At 35.7% G+C, this 26,515-nt stretch overlaps 2 protein-coding genes across 2 annotated transcripts in view; one reads left to right on the top strand and one right to left on the bottom strand.

Moving 5' to 3' along the window:
• Nucleotides 1–4,946, top strand: part of TEX14 (testis expressed 14, intercellular bridge forming factor) — an 84,668-nt gene extending 79,722 nt beyond the window's left edge. Inside the window, exons 26-29 of the mRNA XM_072416449.1 lie at nucleotides 1,256–1,312; nucleotides 2,623–2,688; nucleotides 3,279–3,347; nucleotides 3,543–4,946. Of these exons, the coding sequence (XP_072272550.1) occupies nucleotides 1,256–1,312; nucleotides 2,623–2,688; nucleotides 3,279–3,343 (188 nt within the window). The 3' untranslated portion in view covers nucleotides 3,344–3,347; nucleotides 3,543–4,946. The remainder of the gene's footprint in view (nucleotides 1–1,255; nucleotides 1,313–2,622; nucleotides 2,689–3,278; nucleotides 3,348–3,542) is intronic.
• A 321-nt stretch (nucleotides 4,947–5,267) lies between these two features.
• On the bottom strand, nucleotides 5,268–15,550 carry LOC140334219 (pinopsin-like). Its single transcript, XM_072416436.1, has 5 exons — nucleotides 15,214–15,550; nucleotides 10,536–10,718; nucleotides 9,837–9,982; nucleotides 7,364–7,603; nucleotides 5,268–5,405 (listed from the first exon to the last, which is right to left on the bottom strand). Exons 1-5 carry the CDS (start codon nucleotides 15,548–15,550, stop codon nucleotides 5,268–5,270), a joined length of 1,044 nt encoding a protein of 347 aa, XP_072272537.1.
• Between the last annotated feature and the right edge of the window lie 10,965 nt (nucleotides 15,551–26,515).

Raw genomic sequence — 26,515 nt, 5'->3', positions numbered from 1 at the left:
ATTTCTCCAAAATTTTTTCTTTGGCACACATGCAAAGGTCTTCATTTTTTGGCAAGTTCCTAGGAAATGTTGAGTAACCCATATATTGTAAGGCTATAATGTCTTCTAATGAGATTTTGACTATTAAGCATTCCCTGGGATCTTGGCAGCAGAATGATGATGTCATCACCTGAATTACAGATGGAAAGAGGGAAAGGTTAGTTTTTTGTTTTTTTTTAACAGGGATAGGCTAACACCCTAAATAACCTCACCTTGCTTGATGCGCACAATAAAATGGACATTAGGCCAGGCTTTGGAGATTTAAGTATTTACTTGTTCATTACAAGCAGTAAACAGACTTCAAAACAAGCCTTTGCTTATGACTGTAGCTGCAGGCACTTTCGACCAAACGTTTCACAGCAAAATCACTGACGTATATATTGCTCAGCCCACCATCCTTCTCTCAACCAGGGGGACCTAATGTGTGAGATCGAAAGAGAGAAAGATGTCTGATGAGAGTTCTTCTGCTGTGAAATTTCAGTATTAATTGATCTACCATGTCTCTAGCTTTGCAGATCAGTAAAGATTTATTTTAAAAAAATTGCTTTATTCACACTTTCTGAAAACTTAATAAATAATTGGTCACAGGGTCAATTTAATGTATTCTCCAATCAAAAAGTTTTAAATAGAGTAGCACAAGAAAAGGACCCCTGTCTGGTTCTTATTGCTCTCAGTGTTCCTGTTGGGGTGATTTACTCGTTGTATTTGTCCCGATGACACTTGTACATAAGTGAAAAGAATTCTCCCCCTAAAACAAAATTAAACCTTAAAGGTGCTCTAACAGGTGATACCTACTCCATAAACCTAATAATGATGAATTGAAAACAAAACAGCTTTATATAATTTTATACCTCTTCACCTGCAAGGCTTGACAGCTTCTATATATTGCTGGTAGTAGTATATATTTTCGGCTTTATTACTGCTATGTATGAATGGCCCGTAGTATTTTTTGGTAGTTGTGTGTGAATGATTTCTACCATACTTACTAAGGTATTGTCTGACCAAGGATCTGAAAAAATGCAATTGTGTTGGAGGTCTTGATTTTTTATTGTTACTATAATGAAGAACATTATATTTTTTACATGTACTTTTCTATTTTATTTTTTATCTTAAATTTGTTGCATTTTTTGGTGTCCATAGCTTGGTGTTAAAATAATTTAACTACATCATACTGGTTTACTGTTATAATTTAAATCATAAAAATATATATGTTCAGTTTGCATTGTAGGTTCTGGAGAAAATTCAGACGCCAATAATTTGTATAATAAAACAGGTAAGTTGTAAACATTTATCAAAGCAAGCTAGAACACAAACTAAGACAGAATAGGACTCAGTAGCCTATATTTTACCTTCTGAAAGAATTTCATGTTACAAAAGGCATTTCAGAAGTGGATGTGTCTTACTAAAATGTGTCTGGAATTTGTGTTACATTTGAAAGCTGCATTTACTATAGACCACTAACTCTACACTAAGAGGCTGATTTTTCAAAGAGCCCTTTTTTTAAGTCGTTAGCAGTTGAAAAGATTGTAATTTTGCCACATTTTTATAGATTACTAAAACTGAAGATTCCCAGCACTGAAAGATGGCATTTGCCTGAGTTTTATATAATGTATTAATGTAATTTTAGAATACCATACAGCATTTACCATTTTACAAGGAGCAAATGCTACAGGCTGCAATAGAGACCTGACATGTTTGTTTTAAACACTGTGATATATGCTTTTTAATCTCTATGGATCTCAAAATTGACAACTTGGACAATGCTAGAATCTGAAAAATAAACATTGGTTAAAAAGCAAGAAATGACCCTTTTAGTATACATCCAATGCTTACAGTGTATACACTGGTACACTGCAATATGATCTTAGGAGCCCCTGCAGCTATTTCACCAGGAAGAGGAATGAACATTTACTTTTACTCATAAGGCATCAGGTAGGCTGTCCTTAAGTCTTTTCTTCTTACTGATTCCTCCTCCATGTTGCTGTGGAGCCTGGTGCCCATTGCACTAGGCACCAGTATTTTGTGTGGGGTACCCATCTAACTGCCCCATTCCATGGTCATGTGGCATAGTAGGAGCATAGCAGAAGGACTGTAACTCTGGAAGGGGGGAATATAGTGCAGTTTTTACATTTTTACATTTATAGTAAAAAAAAAAAATACCTGCTGCCAACAATCCATATGCATCATATGGCAAATGAATAATATACATTTTAGGCACAAATGAGTAGCAATTGTTAGCGTGTTTATTATTGGCTCCTTTTGCTAAACATATTTTGTCTAAAAGATTTCAACAAATACGAAAAATACAAATGTGAAAAATAGCTGCTATTTTACTCTTGATTCACCCTGGCAAGATTTGATCTGACAACAAGAGAATGCTGCATAATACATGGAGTGTATTTGCACAGCAAAGTAATGCTGCCTAATAATACAAGGAAAATGTTCAGGTGAATCTTTAATAAACATACTATATAAATTACACTAAAGAATAAATTATTAGTCTGTGAGGTAGTTATTTTGTCTGTAAATCATTGCCTGAAATAAAAATTCAGATTGCTGATTTCAATCACTGTTTGTATACAGATTGTGAATGCCAAAGCATGGATATCACTTCTCTTTTGACTGAGACTGAAAAGACAAGCGATTGCGGTAAGTCACTAAGTAAGAAAGTATTTACCAATTTAAAAAGATCTGTCAGTACTTAATTTTCAACTTTGTGCATTTAAATCTGCATGCCTGGAATTTGGGGAACCTCCTCTTTTTATGGAGAATACAAGTGGATATGTAAAAACATAAATATAATTATGCCTAATATTACTTTGAATTATCTGTCAAATAAATCTCAAAATAATCTCCAATGTTACTGTGCTTTAGCAAAATAGGTGCAATCTGAGAAAAATACATCACTAGCCTCCTACATGCTACTAAACGACCAGTATAGAAGAAAAGTGTACATTTGTAGCCAAACACATTGAACAATACAAATATCACTAGTGCTCAATCCAGTTAGGCATTAAAAAAATGAAAATGTTTCAACATTGATGATGTATATATATATATATACATCATCAATGTTGAATATATATATAACCTTGGAGGTAGCCTTATTTAACTATTTAACTGAAAGTTATACTAGCAGAGTAAAAGACATTTTGACTTTTGACTTTCTGTGCAGTCTATAAGCAATAGAAATTATATGATAATTTGTGTTGCTAAAGTTATTCACTTGCACACTTCAGATAGCATGAAACTGAACCTTGAGGACAACAACGCAAATAAAGATACACCAGATGCAGTCGAATAAACAGGTAAAAAAAACTCTTGACATTCATTGTTTTGCACAAATTAAAATTATTCTGCACATTTTATTTTATTTTGCAATATGAACCAAAAAGTAACAAGCAAAATGTGTTACTACTGAACATATTAAATGTTTTTGTTGTTTTTTTGTTTTTTTACGAATCAAATCATGATCGTCTTTTTTGTCAATTTTTGTCTTTTAGGATAAACAGAAAAACAGGATTACTGTATAACTGCAAGACTTTGTTCTTCAGTCTTTTGTTCTGTGTTTAAAGTGTTCAAAACAATTACTATTTTTGCCTGTAATTGTTTGTGTTTTGAGTTTGTTTGAAGGATTGTGCTCATATTGTTCAAATATTATTAAAAACTTTTGTTGCATGGCTTATATTGTTGGTTCTTGCTCTTCTGGTAGATGTGCCAGGCCCCTTCATGTGAACACCTGCAAAATATGTCCATACACATGAATGTAACAAATATATGGAAGCAACTATCAAAAATATTCAAAGTAAAATGGTCATAGGAGAAATATTGAGGCTGGTACTGCCACTTCCGTTGCCTTGCTGTGCTTGGTTTTGTTATTTTGAATCAATGACCAGAGGCAAACATGAAGCAGGAAAAGCCAAGGTAAAGTCGAAACTACTGACTTTCAGTTTTTTTCCAAAGTAATAACTAAAGAAAATCTAGAGAATTAAGACAGCTCGGTATGGGAATACTTTTATTTACTAATACAAGATTTCCACACCATGTGACATCACTGGCCCAGTGGGAAGTTTCTATACTTTCCTATTACGTGATAAATAAGAATACTGATATAACTTCTTCAATAATTATTGTAATTTTTTACAAAATTACACATATTATACCTGTCGATTTGCCTAAAATAGCACCTTTCCTATTTTTTTTTTTTTTGCTAAACCTTTATTTAACGCCAATTATTAAACATGTTGCTACATATTTCTTCAAAGGGGAGAATGCCATTATTTGTTTCAAACACCATTTTGATGCTTACTGACATTTTTGAACAGCAGTAATAGGAATTGAAATAAATGGGAGTTTCTAATCACCACTTTAGTAATATGATACCTCTATTCTCCACTTTGGTAAATCTGGCATTTTTACCATAGCAACTAGGGAAAAAGTTGAGTAGATAGGAATTCTTTATGCATTCTTTTCTTGTCAGCCAGTGATGATCAGTTTTGAATGTTTGTACCATTGTAGTACACTCTGCTCCTAAAGCTGTCAAACGTGGTAAGAAAAAACAAGCAAAACCACCAGAAAAATTGGCCAAAAAATTGTTATAGATGTGATAATTTCAATGTTTTTGAAATGACATGGGACCATTGGATTTCATACTGTGACTATGGACACTCTCATATTCAGAAGCCAGACCCCTTGCTTATTCTCTTTTTCTTACCTATTCCTTTCTCTCATCTCATCTGTGGACCCCTACCCTAGTTTGTCACTATTTTTTAACCTTTGGCTTATTTGTTACATTGTTTCATTGCCTCAATGGTATTTTGATATTTATAATGTTATTGCTTGTACTGTATTACCCCATGCTTGTACCCTTTACCCCAATCCTAAAAACTTGAATAAAAATGTTGAAATATATAGATGTGGTCATTTCAAAAGTACTGTATAAAATCTAAATGTACTTTCTATGCTGTTAACACAAGACGAGGCAATGTGCAAAACTTAGACTTTATTTATTAGGAGACATTTCATGTTTTCTTATTTGTATAGTTGATATATAAATATATATGTGTATATATATATATATATATATATATATATATATATACATATATATAATACATTGAAATGGTAATGAGCTTAAAAAAAGATCATCCACAAAAATGTAACCAAAACAGTGGTTTTACATATATACAGTTAAAAGACTTTGGAATGCAGATGGCATACAAAAGCTATTATGCTGGTGTGACCTTGTTTCCACCCCCTTCAGACACTGAAGTGACATCTGTACGGGCACTGGCCGTGCTTGTTTCATCCTCGCCACCAAACGGATTGCGACCACAACATATAAGAGTCATTAGACAGTTTCGGAACTGTGAAACAAACACATGAATACATTAATTCTAAACGAGAAGGCATCAAGAATGAAGTCTCCTTTGAAGCTAGTTGTCCCTTGACCAGATGGCCCATTAGTAAAACCTTAAATTAATCTTCTGTTGGCATTGATCTGCATAGCAATCCAGTACCTCTCTCCCAGGTTGAAATATTTATACATTTAAATATCCATTAAATGTAGAAGTATTATATTATTCATCTTAAGTGCACATTAAGATGCTAGTTACATCTCCCCTAACATACATTACCATTACAGTACCTTTCTGCCCTTCTCCTGTCTCTGGAAGGTGAGTAGGTAGTAGGACTGGCATTCTAACTATGTTTTTCAGATGAGATTGTTTTTTCTCTTTTAGATGGTAAAAGTCACTAAACAAGGCCAATCTACTACCCTATGAAATTTTGTTGTAGGTTGAAATATGTTGTGTTTTCACAAATCCTGCCTAATGTAGTAGTACATAGTATATTTAGGGGCAAGCACAGTTTTGATTGCAATTAAGAAACCAACTGAAAACTGCAAGTGCAGTGTCTTAACATCACTTACACTCATTACCCATCATTTACACTGACTGGCCACTTTGTTACTAGTGTTGGCTTTTCCTCCTATTGCCTTAATTATTTGTAGTATAGATTTAACACGCTGCTGTAAACAGTCATTTGGTCCATACTGACATAATAGCATCACACTGTTGCTGAACATTCATGATGCAAATCTGTCGTTCCACCACATCCCAAGGGTGCTCTATAGGATTGAGATCTGGTAATTGTGGAGGCTATTTGAGTACCAATAATTAATTGTTGTGTTCAAGAAACCAGTTTGAAATGATGGGATGTTGTTGCCAGATTCTGACCCTTCCATCTGAATGTTGATATAGAAATAGAGACTTATTGGACCAGGCAATGTTTTTCCAAAATTTTCTATATCATAAGATTAAGGGCTATGCAAACTACACACATTTCCTATCCTAACAAGCAATCCTGGAGGTAAAACAACCCATATACTTATCATTCTGGCATCAACAAATTGTTTTTACAGGCCTGGGGAACTGCTGTTCACTGGATATTTCCCTATTGTCTGACCATTCTTTGTAAACCCTAGAGATGGTTGTGTGTGAAATCCCCAGCAGATCAACATTTTCTGAGATACACAGACAGACCCATCTGGCACCAATAACCATCCCATGTTCATAAATGCTCAAATCACTTTTCCTTTTTATTCTGATGATTTTTAAATGTACCCAGGTCATCTTAACAATGCAGGCATGCCTAAATGCAATGAGTTGCTGCTATGTGATTGGCTGATTAGATATTTACGATAACAAGCTGTTGAACAGGTATACCTAATAAAGTGAGTGTATATTATATTGAGCTTTTTTGCCCTGGCCAATTCTGCCCTTGATCTGCTGCCTTTTAATTATAGTAAACACATACATGCGATAACATTACATAGCAATGTATGCAGTAAAAAGACATACCTCATTCTGAACTAAATGTAATATAGACATTAATTCGCCAAATAAAGTTACTTGGATCCCATGACCTCATGAGACCAATAAGAGCAAGCAGTGTTTTACCATTGACCCCTCTATTTCTCTTCCTATACAAAATTAGCATTATTGGTCATCCTTCTGGATCAGAGAGATTTTGTGGGTTGTGTAAATTCATTGTTTAGAAAATACTGGGCTACAGTTTTGGAGACACTAATGAGTAAATTGAACAAGAGGTTGACCATAATTTTCTGCTTTAGGTAAGGCTGAAAGATAATGATTTACAGAAACCACCTTTCTTTTTTATGCTGTATGTGAGAAATCATTTAAATACTCCAGGTTTCATTGGGCCCATCTGTTGGCTGTAGGCATTGCTGCATGTAGAAGTCACTTTAGAGATCTGTGGATAACTATATATTTTATTGCTTTTATACAGTTTAGAAGATACTAACCTGTTTATTCATGAAGACATAGATGACTGGATTGTACACTGTGGCAGTTTTTGAGAAGTAAGAAGGCATCGATGCTAGCGCTGGATTGATAACAATGTCTTTATTTGATGCTGCAACTATGGCAAATGCAGCATAGGGTAACCAACAAATAAGAAATGCCAATACCATAGCAATGACCATTCTTGACACTTCTCTCTCAGCCCTCTGAGTAGTCTCTGATTCTTTTTGCTGAGCAGCCACCTGTCAGAGTACAAGAAAAATATGCATTGTGCTCAGAAATCTGACTAAATACAGTTGCAGATAGCTAAGTGAATATGGTATCTGTCACTGTTGATTTACTTAACTTCCATCCCCCATCACTGTTCTTGGTCAGATCAAGTACTTGTTAGAAAATCAGCATAAAAATCAGAAAAATATTATTGTAGGAGATTATATTGTCTATCAACAGACTGCAAGCACTTACATTAGAACACATATTATTTCAGATGCACCAATTTTATCTTGTTTTACTGTTGTGACCACCTTATTTGTGACAAGCATTCCACAACTTACACAATGGCATGTGTATTCAATCATTTATCATTAAGTTCAAAAAATATATCCAAATGTGTAAAAATATATACAGTTTTCCCAATACTTATTCATAAATGTATTCAAAATTCATTTTACAAGTATTCCTGTCACAGAATGTGCAACTAATTATTAAAATGTCATCCAATCAATTGACACTTAACTAGCCTAGTTTAGGTCTTACTTCTTTAAATTAAATATGCTGAATTGTAACTACCTTGTCCACATTTCGCAGCTTCTACATTCTAAATACAGCTGCAAGCCACGGTTGTTAGCAAGATATCCAACTGTTCAATCTTGTCACAAGCCAATCCAAATGAGCTCTGCCCTATAACAATGGCCACATTTTGATGTCATGCATGTTACTGCTTAAAACCCATGGTCCATAGGTGTATGTGTTCTGGTGTAAATCCCACGTTTGTGTAGGAGCAGAGTCAAAATTTTGTAATAGAATTTTCTCTCCTCTATGATGTCATATACTAATTTAAGGAGTAAGATACATGTTTTTTTAGGCCACAACTTAATAATGGTATAGTACCCCTTTTTTAAGCATATGATATCACAAGAGGTAGGGAATTTTGCCACATCTATTTACCACAAGGAGGATCCCACAAACTCATGGATAAAAGCAGTTAAAAGCAGTGGGTTGTGGGCTTTATGAGGAAAATTTTTAATATTGTATTTTTTGGAAAATATTGTTGACTTCAATAATGTACAGTATACTGATTATCTCAGACAAATGTGTTTTTCCACATGCAGATTTAAAGTGTGTGAGGTGAAAAATGAATAAGAATCCGATGTTAGTTCAATCCCTGGGTCTTTGAGTAAGTAGAATATAGTTGTATGTGTACATTTACCAGTATTTACAGTACAGTATATATATACCGTGTTTCCCCGAAAATAAGACACTGTCTTATATTTTTTGGGCTTCCAAAAACACACTAGGTCTTATTTTCAGGGTAGGTCTTATATACTTTTTTTAATGAAAAAAACACTTACCATATTCCCAAATTCCCCTTACAAATTCCCCTTCTGATCACTCTGTGCTTTTTTTCCACTGTTCGGCAGTTAGGACATGGAACAGCAGGTGGCGCTGTGCCGGTTTCTTTCCTGCTTTACAAACAGGAAAAGACACGATGCTGGCAGAGGAGAGAAGAGAGACGCTGCTGCAGCCAGAAACACACGCAGGATCGCGTATCAGGTGAGTATATTATTTTAATTTTTTTTTTTAACACATTTTTAAGGGCTCACTAGAACTAGCCTAGTTACATGCACTTCAGCTTCTGACAGGCGAAGTGCATGTAATATCACTCCGCCTGTGACAGGAGCCGGAACTACAAGGAAAGCATCGGCTTGTGCGGCTGTGTGTTAGCCTGCTGTGTGTACGCCCGCTGTCTCCCGCTCGGTGAGTACTGTTTTAATTTATGTTTGCTTTTATTTTTTTTTTATTTTTTTTATTTTTCTACTAGGTCTTATTTTCGGGGTAGGTCTTATATTAGGGCAGGTTGGGGGAAAAGTGCTAGGTCTTATTTTCGGGGTAGGTCTTACTTTCGGGGAAACACGGTATATATATATATATATATATATATATATATATATATATATATATATAGTCTCATACACTTCATGAGTATGAGAATAGATGCACCTTTTTGCCTTGACCACCACATCTTCCTGCAATTTATCAGCCATAATACCCCTCTGTAGCAAGTGCTTTTTAGAGCTGCATCTTTCAATTTAAGCAAAATAGACTTAGCATTTAGTACATTTTTAAAACATTTTTAAATTAAACCCATGTTCAACAAGAAGTTGCTGAATATTACATTGAACCGAATTGAAATCAGTATGAAAACACATGGTGGTAACTTCATAAAAAAAAAATATATAATTTTAAAGTACTTACAGCTCGCAGTGCCATTAAAAGGTTGGAATAGGAGAATATGATGGTACTAAGTGGCATAACGAAGCAAGTCATAAACAAAGCCATGATATAACTGTTGTTGTTTGTACCTCCGGAGTACCAGTTGGGTCCACATGATGTCCTCAGACCTAGATAAAAAGTATTAGGAATGGAAGAAAACAAGGCCTATAGGTTTGTTAGGAGAAAATCATTGAGCATACAAAATGCTTGTCTGTGTGTCATCAGGATACGAAATACAGGGTAACCACACTAAACCTGGAAGAATTTCTGGCTTCTAAGGTTACACCTCTCAGAATTACTTAATTTGTGTCATCTTACATTATTTAATTATTTTAGAAAAAAATTACAGTATTTAAGAGCCTAATTGATATTTTATTAATAATAATCAGTAGTAAGGCTTTAGGTAGTTGCCAGTATTTAGTTATAAGACTTATTTAAAAAAAAAAAAAAAGAACAATTATGACAACAGTCATTTTAATTGCACTGATTTACAAATTTCGAAAACTGTGATAGGTTATTGCAGTGTATGTGTCACAATTGATTATTGCATTATTTATTTCCAGGTTTTCCAAGTAGGGCACAATCTTAGGGAATCACCTGTCATATATCTGGAACAAAGTTTGTGCCACTTTGCAAGATTAAAACATTAACTGGTCTTTAATAATAAAAAAATATGCTCACCTTCAGGAACATAGCTGCACCAGCCAAACAGAGGGGGAGATGTCCATATGCCAGCCCAAATCCAGGTGAATAAACACCCTATAATAGCATGTTTCTTCTGAAAACGGAAATCTCCCATAGGTTTACAGATCACTAGGTATCTCTCTAAGGCTAATATTGCCAGCGACCAAAGGCCCACAATACCTATAGCATATAGAGGATAGTGTGTGTTACTGATGCAATTAAAAGACTGCCATCTTAGTTTGTGCTACTGAAATAATAGGAAGGTATAGAAAACTTTGGACTCTATTTATAAATTATTCCCGTCAGCTTGTCTGAAATTGCTGACTGATGGTCTTATCCCTCTAGGTCAGGGGTGTCAAACTCTAAAAACTTAGAAAAAGTCAAGGGCCAAACTTGAAACTGAAATAGCACCACTACTACAATTCCCTGCGTCTATAAAACTGTCGATTGCGGGGCCACATATAGGCAGAGAGGCCACTGGTCTATAGACGCGAGAGATGCCGGGAATTATAGTAGCGGCGCTATTTCAATGCAGCGACGGGCCATCTGCAATTCATATTTAGGATTTCTTTAGGGGACAAAAAAAAGGCGTTGCGGGCCAGATCGGAACAACTGAGTATAACATGAATAGCAATAGGCTTAATGTGGCATTTCTAGAAAATTTCCAAAGCAATCTGTTACAGATCTTTCAGTTTTAAATTTGCACTGCATAATTGTCAGTTGGAAGCTGAAATGTTGCAAAGAACACAAAGAAATGCTCATGGTACCACATGTGTACATCAGCTGTGATATGGGTCACAGGCAGATTTCCAGTCCAATAAAAGCATCAGCTGTTAAATGAATCTGAAGTTAAAAAAAAAATTGGGATTATTTGTGAATATATTAGATGTTTTGGTAAATATTGATCTTGCATATGAAGTTGTTTTGTGTATGAATAGGGTATATCTGATCTAAATATTGATCTTTTTATATCCAAGAACAATAGTTAGAATGGCAGAATATTATACATATATGTGCAGTGTTTTGGGACTTGATAGAATGATTACTGACTGGAATATCAATTAAATATCATTTGGCCCTAACAAACAGATCTGCTTGATGTTTAAGGTCTTAGACCCTAAGGCATTGTTTCCCAACCTTTTTAAAATGGGGAACCCTTGAAATAACCTCCAGGTCTTCACACAGAACCTCTTCTATGATTCCTGTATCCAAGGTTCACAGTAATTTAGTATGATGGTCAGTAAAAGGAATGTTTCTTACATTGCTGGTCATTGGGAAGGCTGACTCCCTTACAGACAGCCAAAAAGATCATTGGTATCAGGTAATCTGACCTGAAAGTCACAAACTACTCATTGCTCAAAGAACCCCCAGCAACCTCTGGAGGTACCATATAGAACCCTGGTTGAGAAACACTGCTCTAAGGGGTATATTTATAAATCTAAATATCCTCCTGTCAATTTGACCTAGATTTTCCATAATTGTGACTGTTTCACATTTTTGACAATCGGCAACTAGATGGTAGAACAAGTTTTTGTTTTAATATGCCCTGCAACCAGAAATGTAGGATTCCACTGTCAGTGAACTTTCAGACAAATTGACGGGAATAATTTATAATAACATCCTTAATTTTTTTTTTCAAAGCTAGTTTAATGCTTTTTTTCATTTTTATGAATTTGAAAATGTAATGTCTAATTGTACTATTATTACTATTTATATATTACTATATTTATGATTTCTATGGTGTTTACTTGGTGGTTACAGATTGCAGCCTCACTTCCCACGTTTCATCACACTTTCCCATTCCACATTCACATTTTTCAGTTTCCCATTTCATTTTCTTTACCAGTGATATTTGCATGATTTGCAAACAGTTTATCTGCCGATCAACCACTTTTTAATCCTATGTGTACTTAGATATTTTATTATCACTCCATGTGTGCAGATACTGACAATGTTTATCTTTACTTCAAAAATAATTTACTTGTTATCAATGTTTTATATTTATATCGCTGCATCATCTTTTATAACTCTATATAGAGCACAGTTTAAGAATGACTTTATAAACAATTCACAAGTAAAGCATTTATTTACTTTTTCTGTGTGAAATGAGATGGGCTAAGGTAACTAGAGATGGGTGAATATACTTTTAGGTACATGGACAAACATACTTAGCACTTTCTCCTTGCTTGCTTCTTTAGCTAGCTAGCGGGCTCTCTACTTTTTTCCCCTTGCAGCCCTCAATCTTCAGGCTGCAATGATCTGCCTTAGAGCAGGCGTCAGGAATAAATTCTGGACAGTCATGCTACTCTCACCCCATCCAGTTCCTGAACACCCCCATCTCCTCCATTTGAGATTTTCTGTGCCATCCTGTCTGATGAACCCATTGCCACTAGGACATAACAAGGATCGTACAATTCATCCATTTTCAAAACTCACAGCGTTTTTGGCTCTCATGGCCAATAACTCTTTTAGAATAAAATGTTGTGCTGGATAACATATTTTAAGTTGAAGGCTTTCTAAAATACATTTTTGCTTTTATGGAATCATCTTTTTCTACTAGTGCAGCTCTAATTCCAACAATTCCTCTAAATCCTTTGTGTAAATAATTGTTTAAGAGAATACATTTACTGTCAAAAAAAATGAACCAGATAGAAAAGTGATGTTCTAAAAAACTTAAATCATATGTACGATATCCTTCAGATGAACCAAAGTACATAAAGCTATTTAGAAATACCATCTGCCCCATCCATAATATGCACTCTGATGACCACCTGTATTATGATTTTCATATCTGTTTATTTATTAACAGGTGGAATCTGAATAGTTCCTATAAATATCATATTTTTGTTAAAGCTGCTTTTGGTGAATGTCTATACCATTGCTTCATAGCACAATAAACATTCATTAAACAAGTATACACACATATACCTAAACAGTCTTTATAAAATGTTAACAGCTAATGTTTATTATATTTATTGGTAATATTTTAGCATTGTGTAAATACGTTCAGGCTAATTAAAAATTCTGAAAGCACCTATATGCCTTGATGCATCATTGACTTTTTCAGTCTCAATATTCTAACCATATCTGTGAAAATTCAAGAAGCATGGGAAATCCTTTCAAATACATTTTTTTAAGTTTCTAAACATGTGTGCCTAGGCATGCTTTTTTTATAGAGTAGAGTATGGGATGATAGGTTGCTATCTGGAGTTAGAGTGAATTCCTCTCTCTTCTTTTATTGGTGACAACAATTTCAACAGAGAGGAACAAAAAGTATTCAGTAGCAACACATACCGTGTTTCCCCGATTTTAGGACATCCCCATTAAGTAAGCCACCCCCGATTTTTAAAAAAATAATTAAAATAAGACACTCACCCGTTTATAAGACAGCTCCAGATATCTGATCCTGCGTGTGTGTCCTTTATGCTGGCTGCAGCGTGTGTGTCTTTGATGCTGGCTGCAGGGCGTGTCTATTCCTGAGCCAAACTGAAAGTAAAAAGCCTGCACACGTGCCCCTGCGATTCTGAACAAGGAAGCAAGCTGCTGATCCCTGCCCTAACAGAGATCCCTGCACTTAATTACGGGTAAGTGATCAGAAGGGGACAATGGAGTCAATGGAATACAGTGATCAGAAGGGGACAATCATTTCATAGTGATCAGAAGGGGACAATCATTTCATAGTGATCAGAAGGGGATAATCAATTGCATAGAGTGATCAGAAGGGGACAATCAATGGCATAGAGTGATCAGAAGGGGACAATCAATGGCATAGAGTGATCAGAAGGGGAATATGAACGGCACATGAGTGATCAGAAGGGGACAATCAATGGAACATGAGTGATCAGAAGGGGACAACCAATGGAACATGAGTGATCATGAGTGAATTTCAACAATAAATGTGTACTGTAGTCTTCTTCATGGAAAAATAAGACATCCCCTGAAAATAAGACCCAGGGCATATTTTGGCATTTCAAAAAATATAAGAGAGTGCCTTATAATCGGGGAAACAGGGTATGACACTGAATTCAAATTTAGTATAGTATGGAAAGGCTGAAACCTGATATTTTTCCTCATCCCTCATTCTTTTTGGAGTCTGGACAAAAGGGGAATCTGCTAAACATAGCTCTAGATAGAGGTAAAAACCAAGAGGGGTTCTAATGCTTTACAATTTTGGAAATATACATAATGCTGAACAGAAAAAGAAGCAATCACTTCATAAGGGATTGCAATGTGTTTATGCTTTTCGATAAATTAATAAATAGAATTTATAGCATTTTAATAAATGGGTGTAAATAGCAATAGACACAGTTCAAACTTAATTTGGCTCAATGTAGATAGAAAACACATGAGCTCATTAGATTAAAAATGACAGTTGTTACTAATCAAAAAAAAAAAAAAAACTCCACACAACTCCACTCCTACACAACTTTACTCTTCAAACAAAGCAAACTACACAGCTACAACTGTATCATCTCAAATAATGAACACTATGGCTACAACTAGCTAGTAAATGGCTAGCCTAAGACTGACCTTGAAGGTTTTGATGTCCAGAATTTAGAATGGACATACCCATATTTAAAAAAAAATTTTTTTTAGATGAAATACCATTTACCTGTTGATCTATCATTTTTGTGTGCAATAATAAAATGCTAAGATTTCATAAAATGTGTCTTACCTGTTAGTGACACCATGAATCCTTCAAATTCACACAACGCCTTGCCTAGAGTAAAATACCCAAAAATGTTGTTGTGGAAACAAACGGTACTCCCAAAAAAAGTGACAAGTAGATCAGCTACAGCAAGGTTGACCAATATGTAATTCAAAGGGGACCTTAGCTTCTTGTACTTGAGTGTAACCACTATAACCATACCATTAACAAAAAAGGCTAGGACTACCACCATACCCATGAGAACTGCTATCAGGAAGTACGTACTACGAGGTGCAAGATGAGGCCACTGGGGTCCCTCAAAGGGTCCGGGAATCTCCAGAGCTGACATGTTTGCTGCCCTCATTATGTATTTGACTTACTATACAAGTGGTTTTGAGATATAGAAAAGAATAATGAAAATAACTGACTGCCTCTAAATGTGCAATTTGGCTTTATATAGCCTAGGAGATTTAAAGTTCCAAAGAGGATCTTTTTCTTAAAACATTTTAAGCCTATGATGGTGAATCTGTAATCTACTCTCCTTTTCTTTAGTTAAATGCAGATCAATTGAGAGAAATGCAAGGTGACCTGACTCAAAGACACATAACCTAATTAACAAAGTTAAGTATGTGGAAATGTTGTGCTTTTGTTAACAAGATTGGTACACACAAGAGGATTTGTTGTGTATTAGGTACAGTCCTTTACCTCCTCAGAATGTGAGATAGGAAATGTCCTATACAGGTTTAGTAAACAGTTTGTTTGTTTTTTTTAGTATTTATTATTAGGTTTAATCATCATGTTTGCTATACTTTTTACTTGTGCTTCAGGATGTTGTAAGGATATTTTTTTAATCTACCATTATTTAAAAGTGTTGATAGGACTATTGCTACTAGCCATTGCCTATGTGATGCAAGTACAAAGGGAAAGTCTTTATGGTTTCTCCTTAAAAGAGAGTAATAGGAATCAGCTTAATATTAAGCGTAATAGGAATCAGCTTAATATTAATATTTCTGTAACAAAAGTTACCATTGCAAAGAAGCATTCATCATTGAATTGATTCCCACATGGGTCAGTTATTGTATTTTGGGATATAATTGAATTCAGTTATATGTTTAAAAAAATTTATTCAATCTGTTTTAAATGTAGGTAGTGCAAGTATTTGAGTTTGTATTTGTAATGCTCTGTACAGATACAAAAGCCTGGAAAATACATGTGCTGATAGGGAACATGCAGAGAGGCAGAGCGAACATTTGCTTATTCATTGCCCAATACCCCCCTAAGACAATATTACAATTAAAAACAGTACACAACAATAGGGAACAGCAGTGCAGGCAGAAAAAATGTTAAGATGTAGTACTATGAGAACTTAGGCCTCTGTTCGGTTTTGACAAAGTCAAAACTCACTTGATGGCGCCCAAAGCATATGGGGAGTGAAGCAAAAAAGAGAAGATCAAAGAGCCCCAAAGTAGGGAAGATAATGATAGAGAGAGAGGGACCACTAATTACACCATCAGAAGAAGAAGAGGAAGTAACGGGTATCAAACCCTTATAGTGCATTCCAAAAAACATCTCCATCTCTACTCAAAATTCTTGGGGTAGTTTCAGGATATCCATTAGTGTTGGATAATGCTTAGGAGCCCACTGGCTACTTTTGGGCAAGGAATCTGCATGATTCTTTCAAGTCTGTAAAGTGTTGTGAGATGTTGCCACATTGTAGAAGTAATAATAAATGCCTGACCTTTAGAGTTATATACCTGATGTTAGCACATTGATTTTGCATTTCAGTTATTGGTACTTATTGAAGCAAACCTTTGGATAAATAAAAGTAAAAAATTAACATCATGGGGTGATGGCTGACAGCATACATGGTCAGTACATACTTCAAGTTGGAGAATGATGTCACTCAAACTTTTGCCCTGTGTTTTCAAATTCTTGGGATTGGATAGCCACAACTTCCATCCTGAAATGCAATGCATGCTGCATTTGAATTGTGGAAGGTACAACAGAATATGTGCAAGTATGTGCAGGTCTCTATCTCTAGGCATGAGTACTGGAGGGCTGATACAGTACATCTCTCTCAGTTTTAGGTTGTATCACTTTCAAGGTTGTTTTCACTTTATAGCATCTAAAGGTAACACTTCTTGTTATAAAATAAAAAAAATACTAATTGTATTTCAGTAAATATTAAAAATAAAAATACTGTATATGTAGAAAAACATTAAAATAAAAACACAAAGCAAAAAACTGGATACAAAGTGACAAGAGGGTGTTGATCTTTGGGATATCAAAGGATCATGGTCAACACCATTAATGATTAATTTCACAGCTGTGCAACTCGATGTGTTTCAGCTCAAAGGCTGCTTCTTCACTGGAATTGGGTGGTTTGTGTGCGTTAGATATGTCTCTTGATAGTTCTATATATGAGATGATAAAGTCTGGTTCAAAGAGGAACATATGTTAGTGACATGGTGTAACAAGGTGGAAGTATTTGTGGGACTACAAGTGTCAAGACGGGTTAAAGAACACAAAACACTCAGGCACTGCTTTAATAACATAGCATTGGATGCGCACAATTGTCCAAAACAGCAACAGTTCAATCAGCAAGATGACACAACTCGATTTTCCCCAGGGACTTCCCATCTTCATATCATCTAACTGGGAAGACTCAGGCAGGGAGAAGCTGGTGTTTCTTTACATGTATCCCGAAAATGTCAGCATCAGCACTCAATTCTATGATATCTGGAGTTAACAATTATACAATGATCTTAACCAATCAAATCATTACATGACCACCGCTAGCTCATTTTGATCAAACCTCCTTGTTACATACTATATACTGTAAAAACTTGCCATTGTAAGTATGAGATTATATTTTGTATATTACCAGCTGCTTTGACCCATCAGGGCATAACAGCCATACCTTTCTTCTTATCAGGTCACTCCAACAAGTGTAGGAAGTAAGGCACAAGATGACCACAAGGGCACAGACTAGACTGTTCACACAAATCCACCTGTACATCCACAACACATGTATTCAGTATTCCATGTTTTTGTATTTAGCTTGCTAAAAAATATTAACTCTTATGTGTCTAGTGAAATAATCCTAAAGCCTCACTATTCCTACTACACATAGCTGCATCACTTTCAGGAGATACAGAAGATAAATTAATGTGTGAATTTCCCAGGGAAGTAGACCAGGTTGTTTTTGGTTATTCGTAAATTCGTAAATAGTGCAGACAGGAAGCAATAAATGGTATTGATCCTTCCTCTGTTTGGCAGAGTAAGAAATTACTGTGCTGCCTAAGAAAGTGACAAACTTAGATATACAGGAAATTGGAAAAGATTTGTTTTTAAAAGTGTTGAAAAACAAATTTGTTTTTATTTCAGGAAATCACATTAAATGGGGAAATTTATATTGTTGAGGCATAAGCATGAAGCTAATAGCCTAAAATTGACCTTGTTTCTTTTATAGTAAATTTGTTTCTCTGCTTTCACACAAATTGATGCTTTTCTTATCTGTTGTACAATATGTTTGCACAGCAGATAATTCTAGTTTAAATACCAGATTACATTTACAGCAGGAATCCAATCTTGCTAAATCAAGCCAAATAGCCTGGCTGCGTCATAGAAGATAAGCGAATGTCTATGTATAGGGATTTCCAATGTGTGGTATTTGTACTGTGCTGTGCTTCACATTTTTCCTGTACATGGTATGATCGTATTGCATGCCAATGTTTAATACTTTGCTTGGGTGAAGCCAAGTATGGGCAAATGTTCAAAGTATCTAACTAATAGCTTTCAGTTCTAGTTTATGTTTGGTTTACTGCAATATTTCTTTAAAGAAAAACAGTAATAATGTAAGTGTCATTGTGTCAAACATCCCAATATCAGAACATTTTACCTCTTCTTAGAAACCGCTATCAACTACAGCTCAAGAAAAAAAAATGACAGAAAGGTTACCTAAGTCATCAGTTCTACTTTATATTTCTAAGCTGCACTGTCCTACTCGGCTTCAGTGGAGAGTCCTAGCAGTTCAGATGAGATCACGGAAACATGAAAGGTAATAAGGCCAAGGGAAAGAACAGAAGAAAAGTAGTCTGCCATTCACTTATCTCTCAAAGCTTACTTTTGCCTTGGAAACAGCAGACCGAGTCTGTCATCTCCTGTTAGTATTATGCACCTTCCAGGCTGTAGGAGACAGCTAGACCAGAGAGAAGATTAGTGAGAGTTTAGCCAGAGAAGAATCAGGGCTGCTCTAATGATTCTGCTGCTTTTGGACAAAATAGTTACTTCTTGGATCTGTTTAGGACAAGCAACTGGCCATCTTTGACATGTTAGAAAAATATGGACCACAAGTGTCCTTTAATTTAGTTTATTTCAGCTAAAGGGGGCTTATCATCCCTGTGTTCCAGAAAAATTGTGGGAGTAATAGTTTATATGACACTTATCTGTAAAACACAATGCATAGTCCAGTAAACTGCGATGTGATGCTTCTTACATCTTGATCGTGCCAAGGCCATGGGAGATTCTTCTTACATCGTGCCAAGGCCATGGGAGATTCCCGCAGTAACTGGGAAATGTAGGATCTCATAGTCTTCTTTCTACTTTTAATAGTAACAAGAGAGTTACAACAACTTAACTTTGTTGTAACTTAAGCTATGTTTACATGCCAGGTGATTATCACCTGGGATGAAAGATCATGCTTGTCATGGAAGAAAATCAAGCATGTGTAAAGTGATCCCCCTATGTCATTCATTATTGCACCCGGGTGAATTGGTGAACAACACTGCAATCTACAGTTGTACTTTTCTTTGTACAGTACTCGTACTAGTCAGCAAAAGGATTTAGTGTCTATTGTGACATGCTTAACTGTAGCCTGTGTGCCTATACTATTTAATTGTATATGTTATTATTATTTTTTATCTATTTACTGGCCATTTTTTACCCGCTAGAATGCAAAAGAAAATCAAGCTACAGCATGCAACCTGATGACATTGTACAGTATATCTATGGAGCTTCACTGTTGGAACTAATGATAGTGCCTGATAGTCTTCAAAAAACCTGGTTCTAGCAAAGGTTTCCAATAGACCAAATCACATTTTTCAGATAAAAAACAATGGTATGTATGTTTTGTCTGCTGAAATAAGAGTGCTGGAAATATACCTTACTGTTCAACTATATCCATTCAGATTTAGGTGTTTTTATTGCTAAATAGCATATGAATATTGACCATCTAATGCTGCGTACACACTTGCAATTTTTGTCGTCCAACGACAAGGGAGTGCACGATGCATGAACGAGTGCTGTACATACAGCACCGTTCATGCTCTATGGAGAGGGGAGGGGGAGAGCGACGGAGCGGCACCCTGCTGCGCGCTCTCCCCTTCCCTTTCATTAGGATCGGCTGTCGTCCATCGTCCGTGGATCCGGCAGGTCGGTCGTCCGGACGATGGACGACACTGACTGTACACACGGCAGATTTTCGCCCGATAATTGGCCGATGCCGATTATCGGGCGATAAAAATCTGACGTGTGTACGTAGCTTAAGGACCATGGGTAGCTTTAGGTGCAAAATATATATTGTGAGTTAATGATGAAATAGTATTACACTTACCGCTCTGCAGCAGGTCAGAATTTATATTTCCTGATATTGGTGAAAATTTTAAGCCATCCCATTCCTTCCACTTGGAAACTAGTCTAAAACTAGTCAGTTACAACAAACAAACCAGAGTTTTAATAGGAACAATAATAATAACCATGATGATATTTTACTTTTATTACAGTATATTGAGTATGTAATACTCAATATGTATCATGCAATTGTTGTTAATATATTTACATCTCAGATTTGAGTTGGTGTATATATTACTATATACATGCCTAGGGGTGTGGATAGGGGCTGTTAACATTTTTTTAAATAATTTTTTTAACCTTACTAGTATTTTTTTCAAGCTTTTTCGACCTAATGTCTGTATTGCACGTGTCCTTTCATTGCTTGTTCTTTTGTTACTTCATGTACATCACTGTTGATATGAAACAACTGTGAACCTGAAAGTGCTTAGAGCAGGAGAGAATCTCCCTGAGGAGAGGATCAAATATGTGTTCTCTCCCCCATGCTGCTGCGGGCCATCCTGATAGTGACTTTTGTGGTCCATGAAGTACAGGACAACTTTACAGCCACCCTGAACACTTAAAAGCTGTAAGCCTGCAGCTCACTATCATATACATGCTAGGAAATATTTTAATAGTGGTGATGAAGTTGCACTTAGAGCTCTGCAAGACAATAATTCAAAGCTCAAAAGGGAGACAAACCAGGCTGGTCTGCTTCGAGACACATCAACATTTGCAACTGCTAAAGCATTTATGCTTTCTGCAAAAATAAAGCAAAAGAGAGCTGTGATTGATGGTAATCCTGAAAATGTCTGACATCAGATGTGTATGTCTGACATCAGATGTTTTTTGAGGGAGATGGTCAATTTCAACCTCTTAAACCCTTCCATCCACTGTTTTTTTTTCAATAGATTTTTATTCAAAATGTTTGCATTAACAACAAGTAAAAAAACAAATAAATAAAAGCAAATCAGAGTAGCATGTATACATATAGAATAAGCTTAAATAAACATAACAATAATACAGAGTATAAAAATTAAAGCAACTATACAAGAACATAATATAATACCAATAATAATGAAAGGGAGGAGGTGAAACACCTTCTTCCAGAATTCCTGCGCCACCCGGCAAGACCACCATATAGGTTTCATATCACCTAGTCCACCACAACCTCTGAAACGGGGGGGGGGGGGGGAGGAACTAGGGAAGCATTTAGTCAACTTAGTTAGGACCAAACACCAATGTAACCTAACCTTATAGTTTATTTCAACCAAATTAACATTAAGTGAAACCTTGGAATTATTACGAGCACTCTTGATCCACTCCTCCAATTCCCAGATTTTATCAAGGTCCCTTTCCCAAGCTTTCATATATAGTAATTTGGAAGAGGGAGTCGAGAGTGCGTAGTACAAACTGAAAATAAAACTGAAATCTGGCCTACTGAGTCTCCCAAAGATTTACATGTGCTTTCAAATGGCATTTTGCAGGAAGGAGGAGAGCATTGGGACATTTTAGAACAGATAAAGGAACTGAGTTGGGTGTAATGAAAATTCTCTATTTTGGACCAAGTGGTTGAAGCTAAGAATGTTCCTCCCAGCAATAAGGTCCCCTATATGGAGAAATCCGTGTTTAACCCATCAGCCAAACCTGTGAGGGAGTAAACCCAGAGGAAATTCAGGATTTCCTTAAAACGGAACAAGAGGGATATAGGCTGAGCTAATTTATGGTAAATGTTTCACTCTATACCAGACCGACAGAGAGTATTGTAAGGAGGGGCAATGGATTCTGGGCCTCAGACGGCCACATAAGAGAGGAAACATCTATACCTGCTGTGGGAGGAGCTTCAATAGTTACCCACTGAGGTGTCATCCATTGTTTGTTTTTTTAAGAAATGTATATAGTATTTATGAAACTATGATATGAAGATAACAAATGCAAAAAGAATACATGTCATTCTAAGTTTTCAGAAAACCTGAAACCGAATTGGAATTTATTGATATTGGTGCAATTCTTTTTACTACTGGGAGCCAGGCCTAATAGATTCTTAGAACCATCTAACTATATATGCAAATAATAGCCTTGGGGTTTTTTTGCAAATATATTTTTTGTTGTAAATGGCTATTTATTTAACCTTACAAGCAAACAGAATTTCAGATTGAACATTCTTCTTAATTTGACTTATCTTTTATTAAAGATGGATTAATATTCTTTAACTTGGGTGAATGTTCCTTAAAACTCTGAGGGTGTTTTTTTGAAGTTTTTCAATGTTCTTGGGGGTTTGATTCTGAGATAACATTAGGTTCAAAGAAATGAACATTTTCCCAAGTTTAAAGAACATTTATTAACCCCAGTGTAACAAAACCATATTTGCCTATTTTTATATCTGCATAATAAAAACATTCAGCTGGCACCATGTAAAGAACATTCAAAGATTTATGAACATACCTTCACCTAATGTACCTATGTTGCCTAATACACACACAGAAGGAATAGACAAGCCTTTCCTATATTAAATGGCTATACAAATTAGTTATAAAAGTGAAGACTTGTTTTATATAGGGAACATCTCAAAATAATGCATAAAGAGTAACCTGATAAGTATACCTTTTACATTGAATTTCTGCTGAAAAACACCAGTGAATGTGTATACACTCCTGTGTCTAAAGCTGCAAATGTGTAATGTGAGATCATCTAAGGCAATCAAAGCTTTTAAAATACTGGTATGATAATTTACTCCAAGGGAGTAAAAAAAAATCCTATATACCTGTATGAGACTAGATGCAGTAAAACATGTTATGTAGACTTTGTTTAGGAGTCTTGTTTAAGGGAGTTGGAAGCCCTAATGAGTGAGGAGAATTATGACTTAGTTGGCATTGCTGAATCCTGGCTTTGTTCTTCGCATGACTGGGCTGTCAATATTCCTGGGTATACTCTTTTTCGTAAAGACAGAGTCAAACGAAACGGTGGTGGTGTCTGTATGTGAGAAGTGATCTAATCATTATGGGTGGAGTTGAATGTGGGGTTGAATAACATACAATTAGTTATTGAAGTCTGCTATAGGTCCCCCAGTGCTAAGGAAGAAATAGAAAATCAATGATTAGCACAGATAGAAAAAGCAGCAAAAAGTGTTTTAATCATGGGAGATTTCAACTACCCTGACATTGACTAGAGTAATGGCATTACAGGAACAGCAAAAGGGAGGAAATTTGTGAATTTAATACAAGATAATTTTATGGTACAGTTTATAGAAGCCCCAACTAGAAATGATATTCCGCTGGACCTAGTTCTTTCTCACAACATAGGGCTTATAACACATGTGCAAATAAAAGAGAATCTGGGTAGCAGTGACCATAATATGATTTCATTTAATAATGTAAGCTGTAAACTGGAAGCAAAAACAGGAAAGATAAAAAACATTTAATTTTAAGAGAGCAAATTTTCCATTATTAAGGAAATCACTGTGACTTGGACTGGGAGACAATATTGTCCCCAAAGAACACAGAACAGAAATGGGAATGTTTCAAGTCTGTTCTACAAAGAAAACTTAAAAATATATTCCAATGGGTAATAAGTTTAGGAGGCTAAAATAAAACCTATGTGGCTTACAGCTTATGTTAAAAAAGCCATAAGAAACAAGAAAAAGTCATCCCAAAATATAAAAATGAAGGATCACCGTCATCATTTGAAACCTATAAAGAATATAACAAAAGATGTAAAAAGGAGATAATATGTGCAAAACTTCAAAATGAAAGACAGATTGCTAAGGAAAGTAATGCAAACTCCCAAACGTTTTTCAAATATATTATTAGCAAAAATATCAGATAAGATCAGAGCATGTAGGCCCCTTAAAGGATGTCGCTGGGATGGTAACTAGGGATAAAGACAAGACAGATTTTCTAAACATTTTTTTAGCTCTTTGTATATAAAGGAAAATGGCAGAGCTCAAGTCTAAATTATTAATAGCAATGTCAATGCCTTAAATGAGTCACAATGGCTCAGAATTGATATGATTGAGAAACAACTGGGAAAAAGGTGAGACAAAGCACCAGGACCTGATGGATTACATCCACGTGTCCTCAAAGAGCTGAGTTCAGTTATTTCAAAACCATTATTTCTAATTTTTAGAGACCCTTGGTCACTGGCAAGATACTGATGGATTGACGTAAGGCCAATGTGGTTCCTATATTCAAAAAGGGAGCAAAGTCATTACCAGGTAACTACAGACCTGTTAGTTTAACGTCCATTGTTGGAAAGGTCTTAGAGAGTTTGATAAGGAACCACATAGAGGAGTTTCTGCTAGAAAATAATATTATAAGTGATAGACAGCATGGCTTCAAGAAAGACAGAAGTTGTCGATCAAATTTACTCTCTTTTTATGAGGAAGTAAGTAAACAGGTAGACAGTGGAATACCAGTTGATATAGTGTACTTGGACTTTGCTAAAGCATTTGACACTGTACCTCAGACGGTTAATATGCAAGTTCGATAGGTTTAGAAAAGTCAATCTGTAAATGGATAGATAACTGGTGTAAGGTTATTAGTGGTGTACCCCAGGGTTCAGTGTTGGGACCTTTACTCTTTAACTTTATAAATGATATAGAGTTTGGGTTTAAAAGCACCATTTCTGTGTTTGCAGATGACACCAAACTATGTAATGGAATTAAGTCCATACAGGATGTTTATAATCTACAAGCAGACTTGGATGTACTGTTTGATTGGGCAGCCAAGTGGCAAATGACATTTATTATCGATAAATGTAAAATTATGCACTTGGGAGCTAACAACATGCATGCTCCATACTGTCTAGGTGGAATACATTTGGGGGAGTCAGAAATGGAAAAGGATCTTGGGGTATCTGGTAGGTCATAGACCTAATAACAGCATACAATGCCAAGCTGCAATATCTAAAGCTAGTAAAGTACTTTCTTGTATTAAAAGAGGAATAGACTGCAGAGATGGAGACATTATTCTGCCCCTGTGCAAAGCATTGGTCAGACAACATCTGGAATATGTAGTCCAGTTTTGGCACCGGAATTCGAGAGAGTGCAGAGAAGAACAATTAAATTATTAAAAGGAATGGAGGGGCTCAGCTATCAGGAGAGATTAGCTGAACAGAATCTATTCTCCCTTGAGAAGAGATGATTAAGAGGGGATATGATCGCCCTGTATAAATATATAAATGGTCCATAAAGCGAACTCTCTTGCCAATTATTCACTTTGAGATCATTACAAAGAACAAGAGGGCACCTTTTGCGTCTGGAGGAAAAGAAGTTTAAGCTCCGGATAAGGAAGGGATTCTTCACTGTAAGGTCTGTGAAAATGTGGAATCGGCTCTCTCAGGAAGCAGTTTCAGCAACTACTATAGATTGCTTTAAGAAAAAGCTGGATGTTTTTCTAGAAGCACAGAATTTAACTGGGTATTAAGGCTTAAAGTAAAAAAAACAGGTACTGTTGATCCAGGGAACATCCGATTGCCTCATGGAATCAGTAAGGAATTTATCCCCTGTTGAAGCAAATTGTACCAGGGTTTTTTTTTGCCTTCCTCAGGACCAATTATATCTTATAGTGTTTTATATCTGGGATATGTTTATTTCCCTAGTGGTTGAACTTGATGGACCTATGTCTTTTTTCAACCTAACCCACTATGTAACTATGTTATGTAGACTTTGTTTCTGCCAACAGTATAACAGACATGCAGGTAAAGTGTTACTGCTTTGTTT

Source organism: Pyxicephalus adspersus, chromosome 1, assembly GCF_032062135.1.
Source record: "Pyxicephalus adspersus chromosome 1, UCB_Pads_2.0, whole genome shotgun sequence".
NCBI lineage: Eukaryota > Metazoa > Chordata > Amphibia > Anura > Pyxicephalidae > Pyxicephalus > Pyxicephalus adspersus.
The sequence above is the reverse complement of the archived record's forward strand: the minus strand, read 5'-3'. Positions and strand labels throughout refer to the sequence as shown.

What these genes read in the sequence shown, in the direction of transcription:
- LOC140334219 (XM_072416436.1), bottom strand. Translation starts at nt 15,550, where the DNA reads ATGAGGGCAGCAAACATGTCAGCTCTGGAGATTCCCGGACCCTTTGAG. An exon ending in ATTCATGGTGTCACTAACAG is followed by an intron (nt 10,719 to 15,213) that starts GTAAGACACATT and finishes TATATGCTATAG; the next exon opens with GTATTGTGGGCCTTTGGTCG. An exon ending in ATGTCTTCATGAATAAACAG is followed by an intron (nt 5,406 to 7,363) that starts GTTAGTATCTTC and finishes TTTGTTTCACAG; the next exon opens with TTCCGAAACTGTCTAATGAC.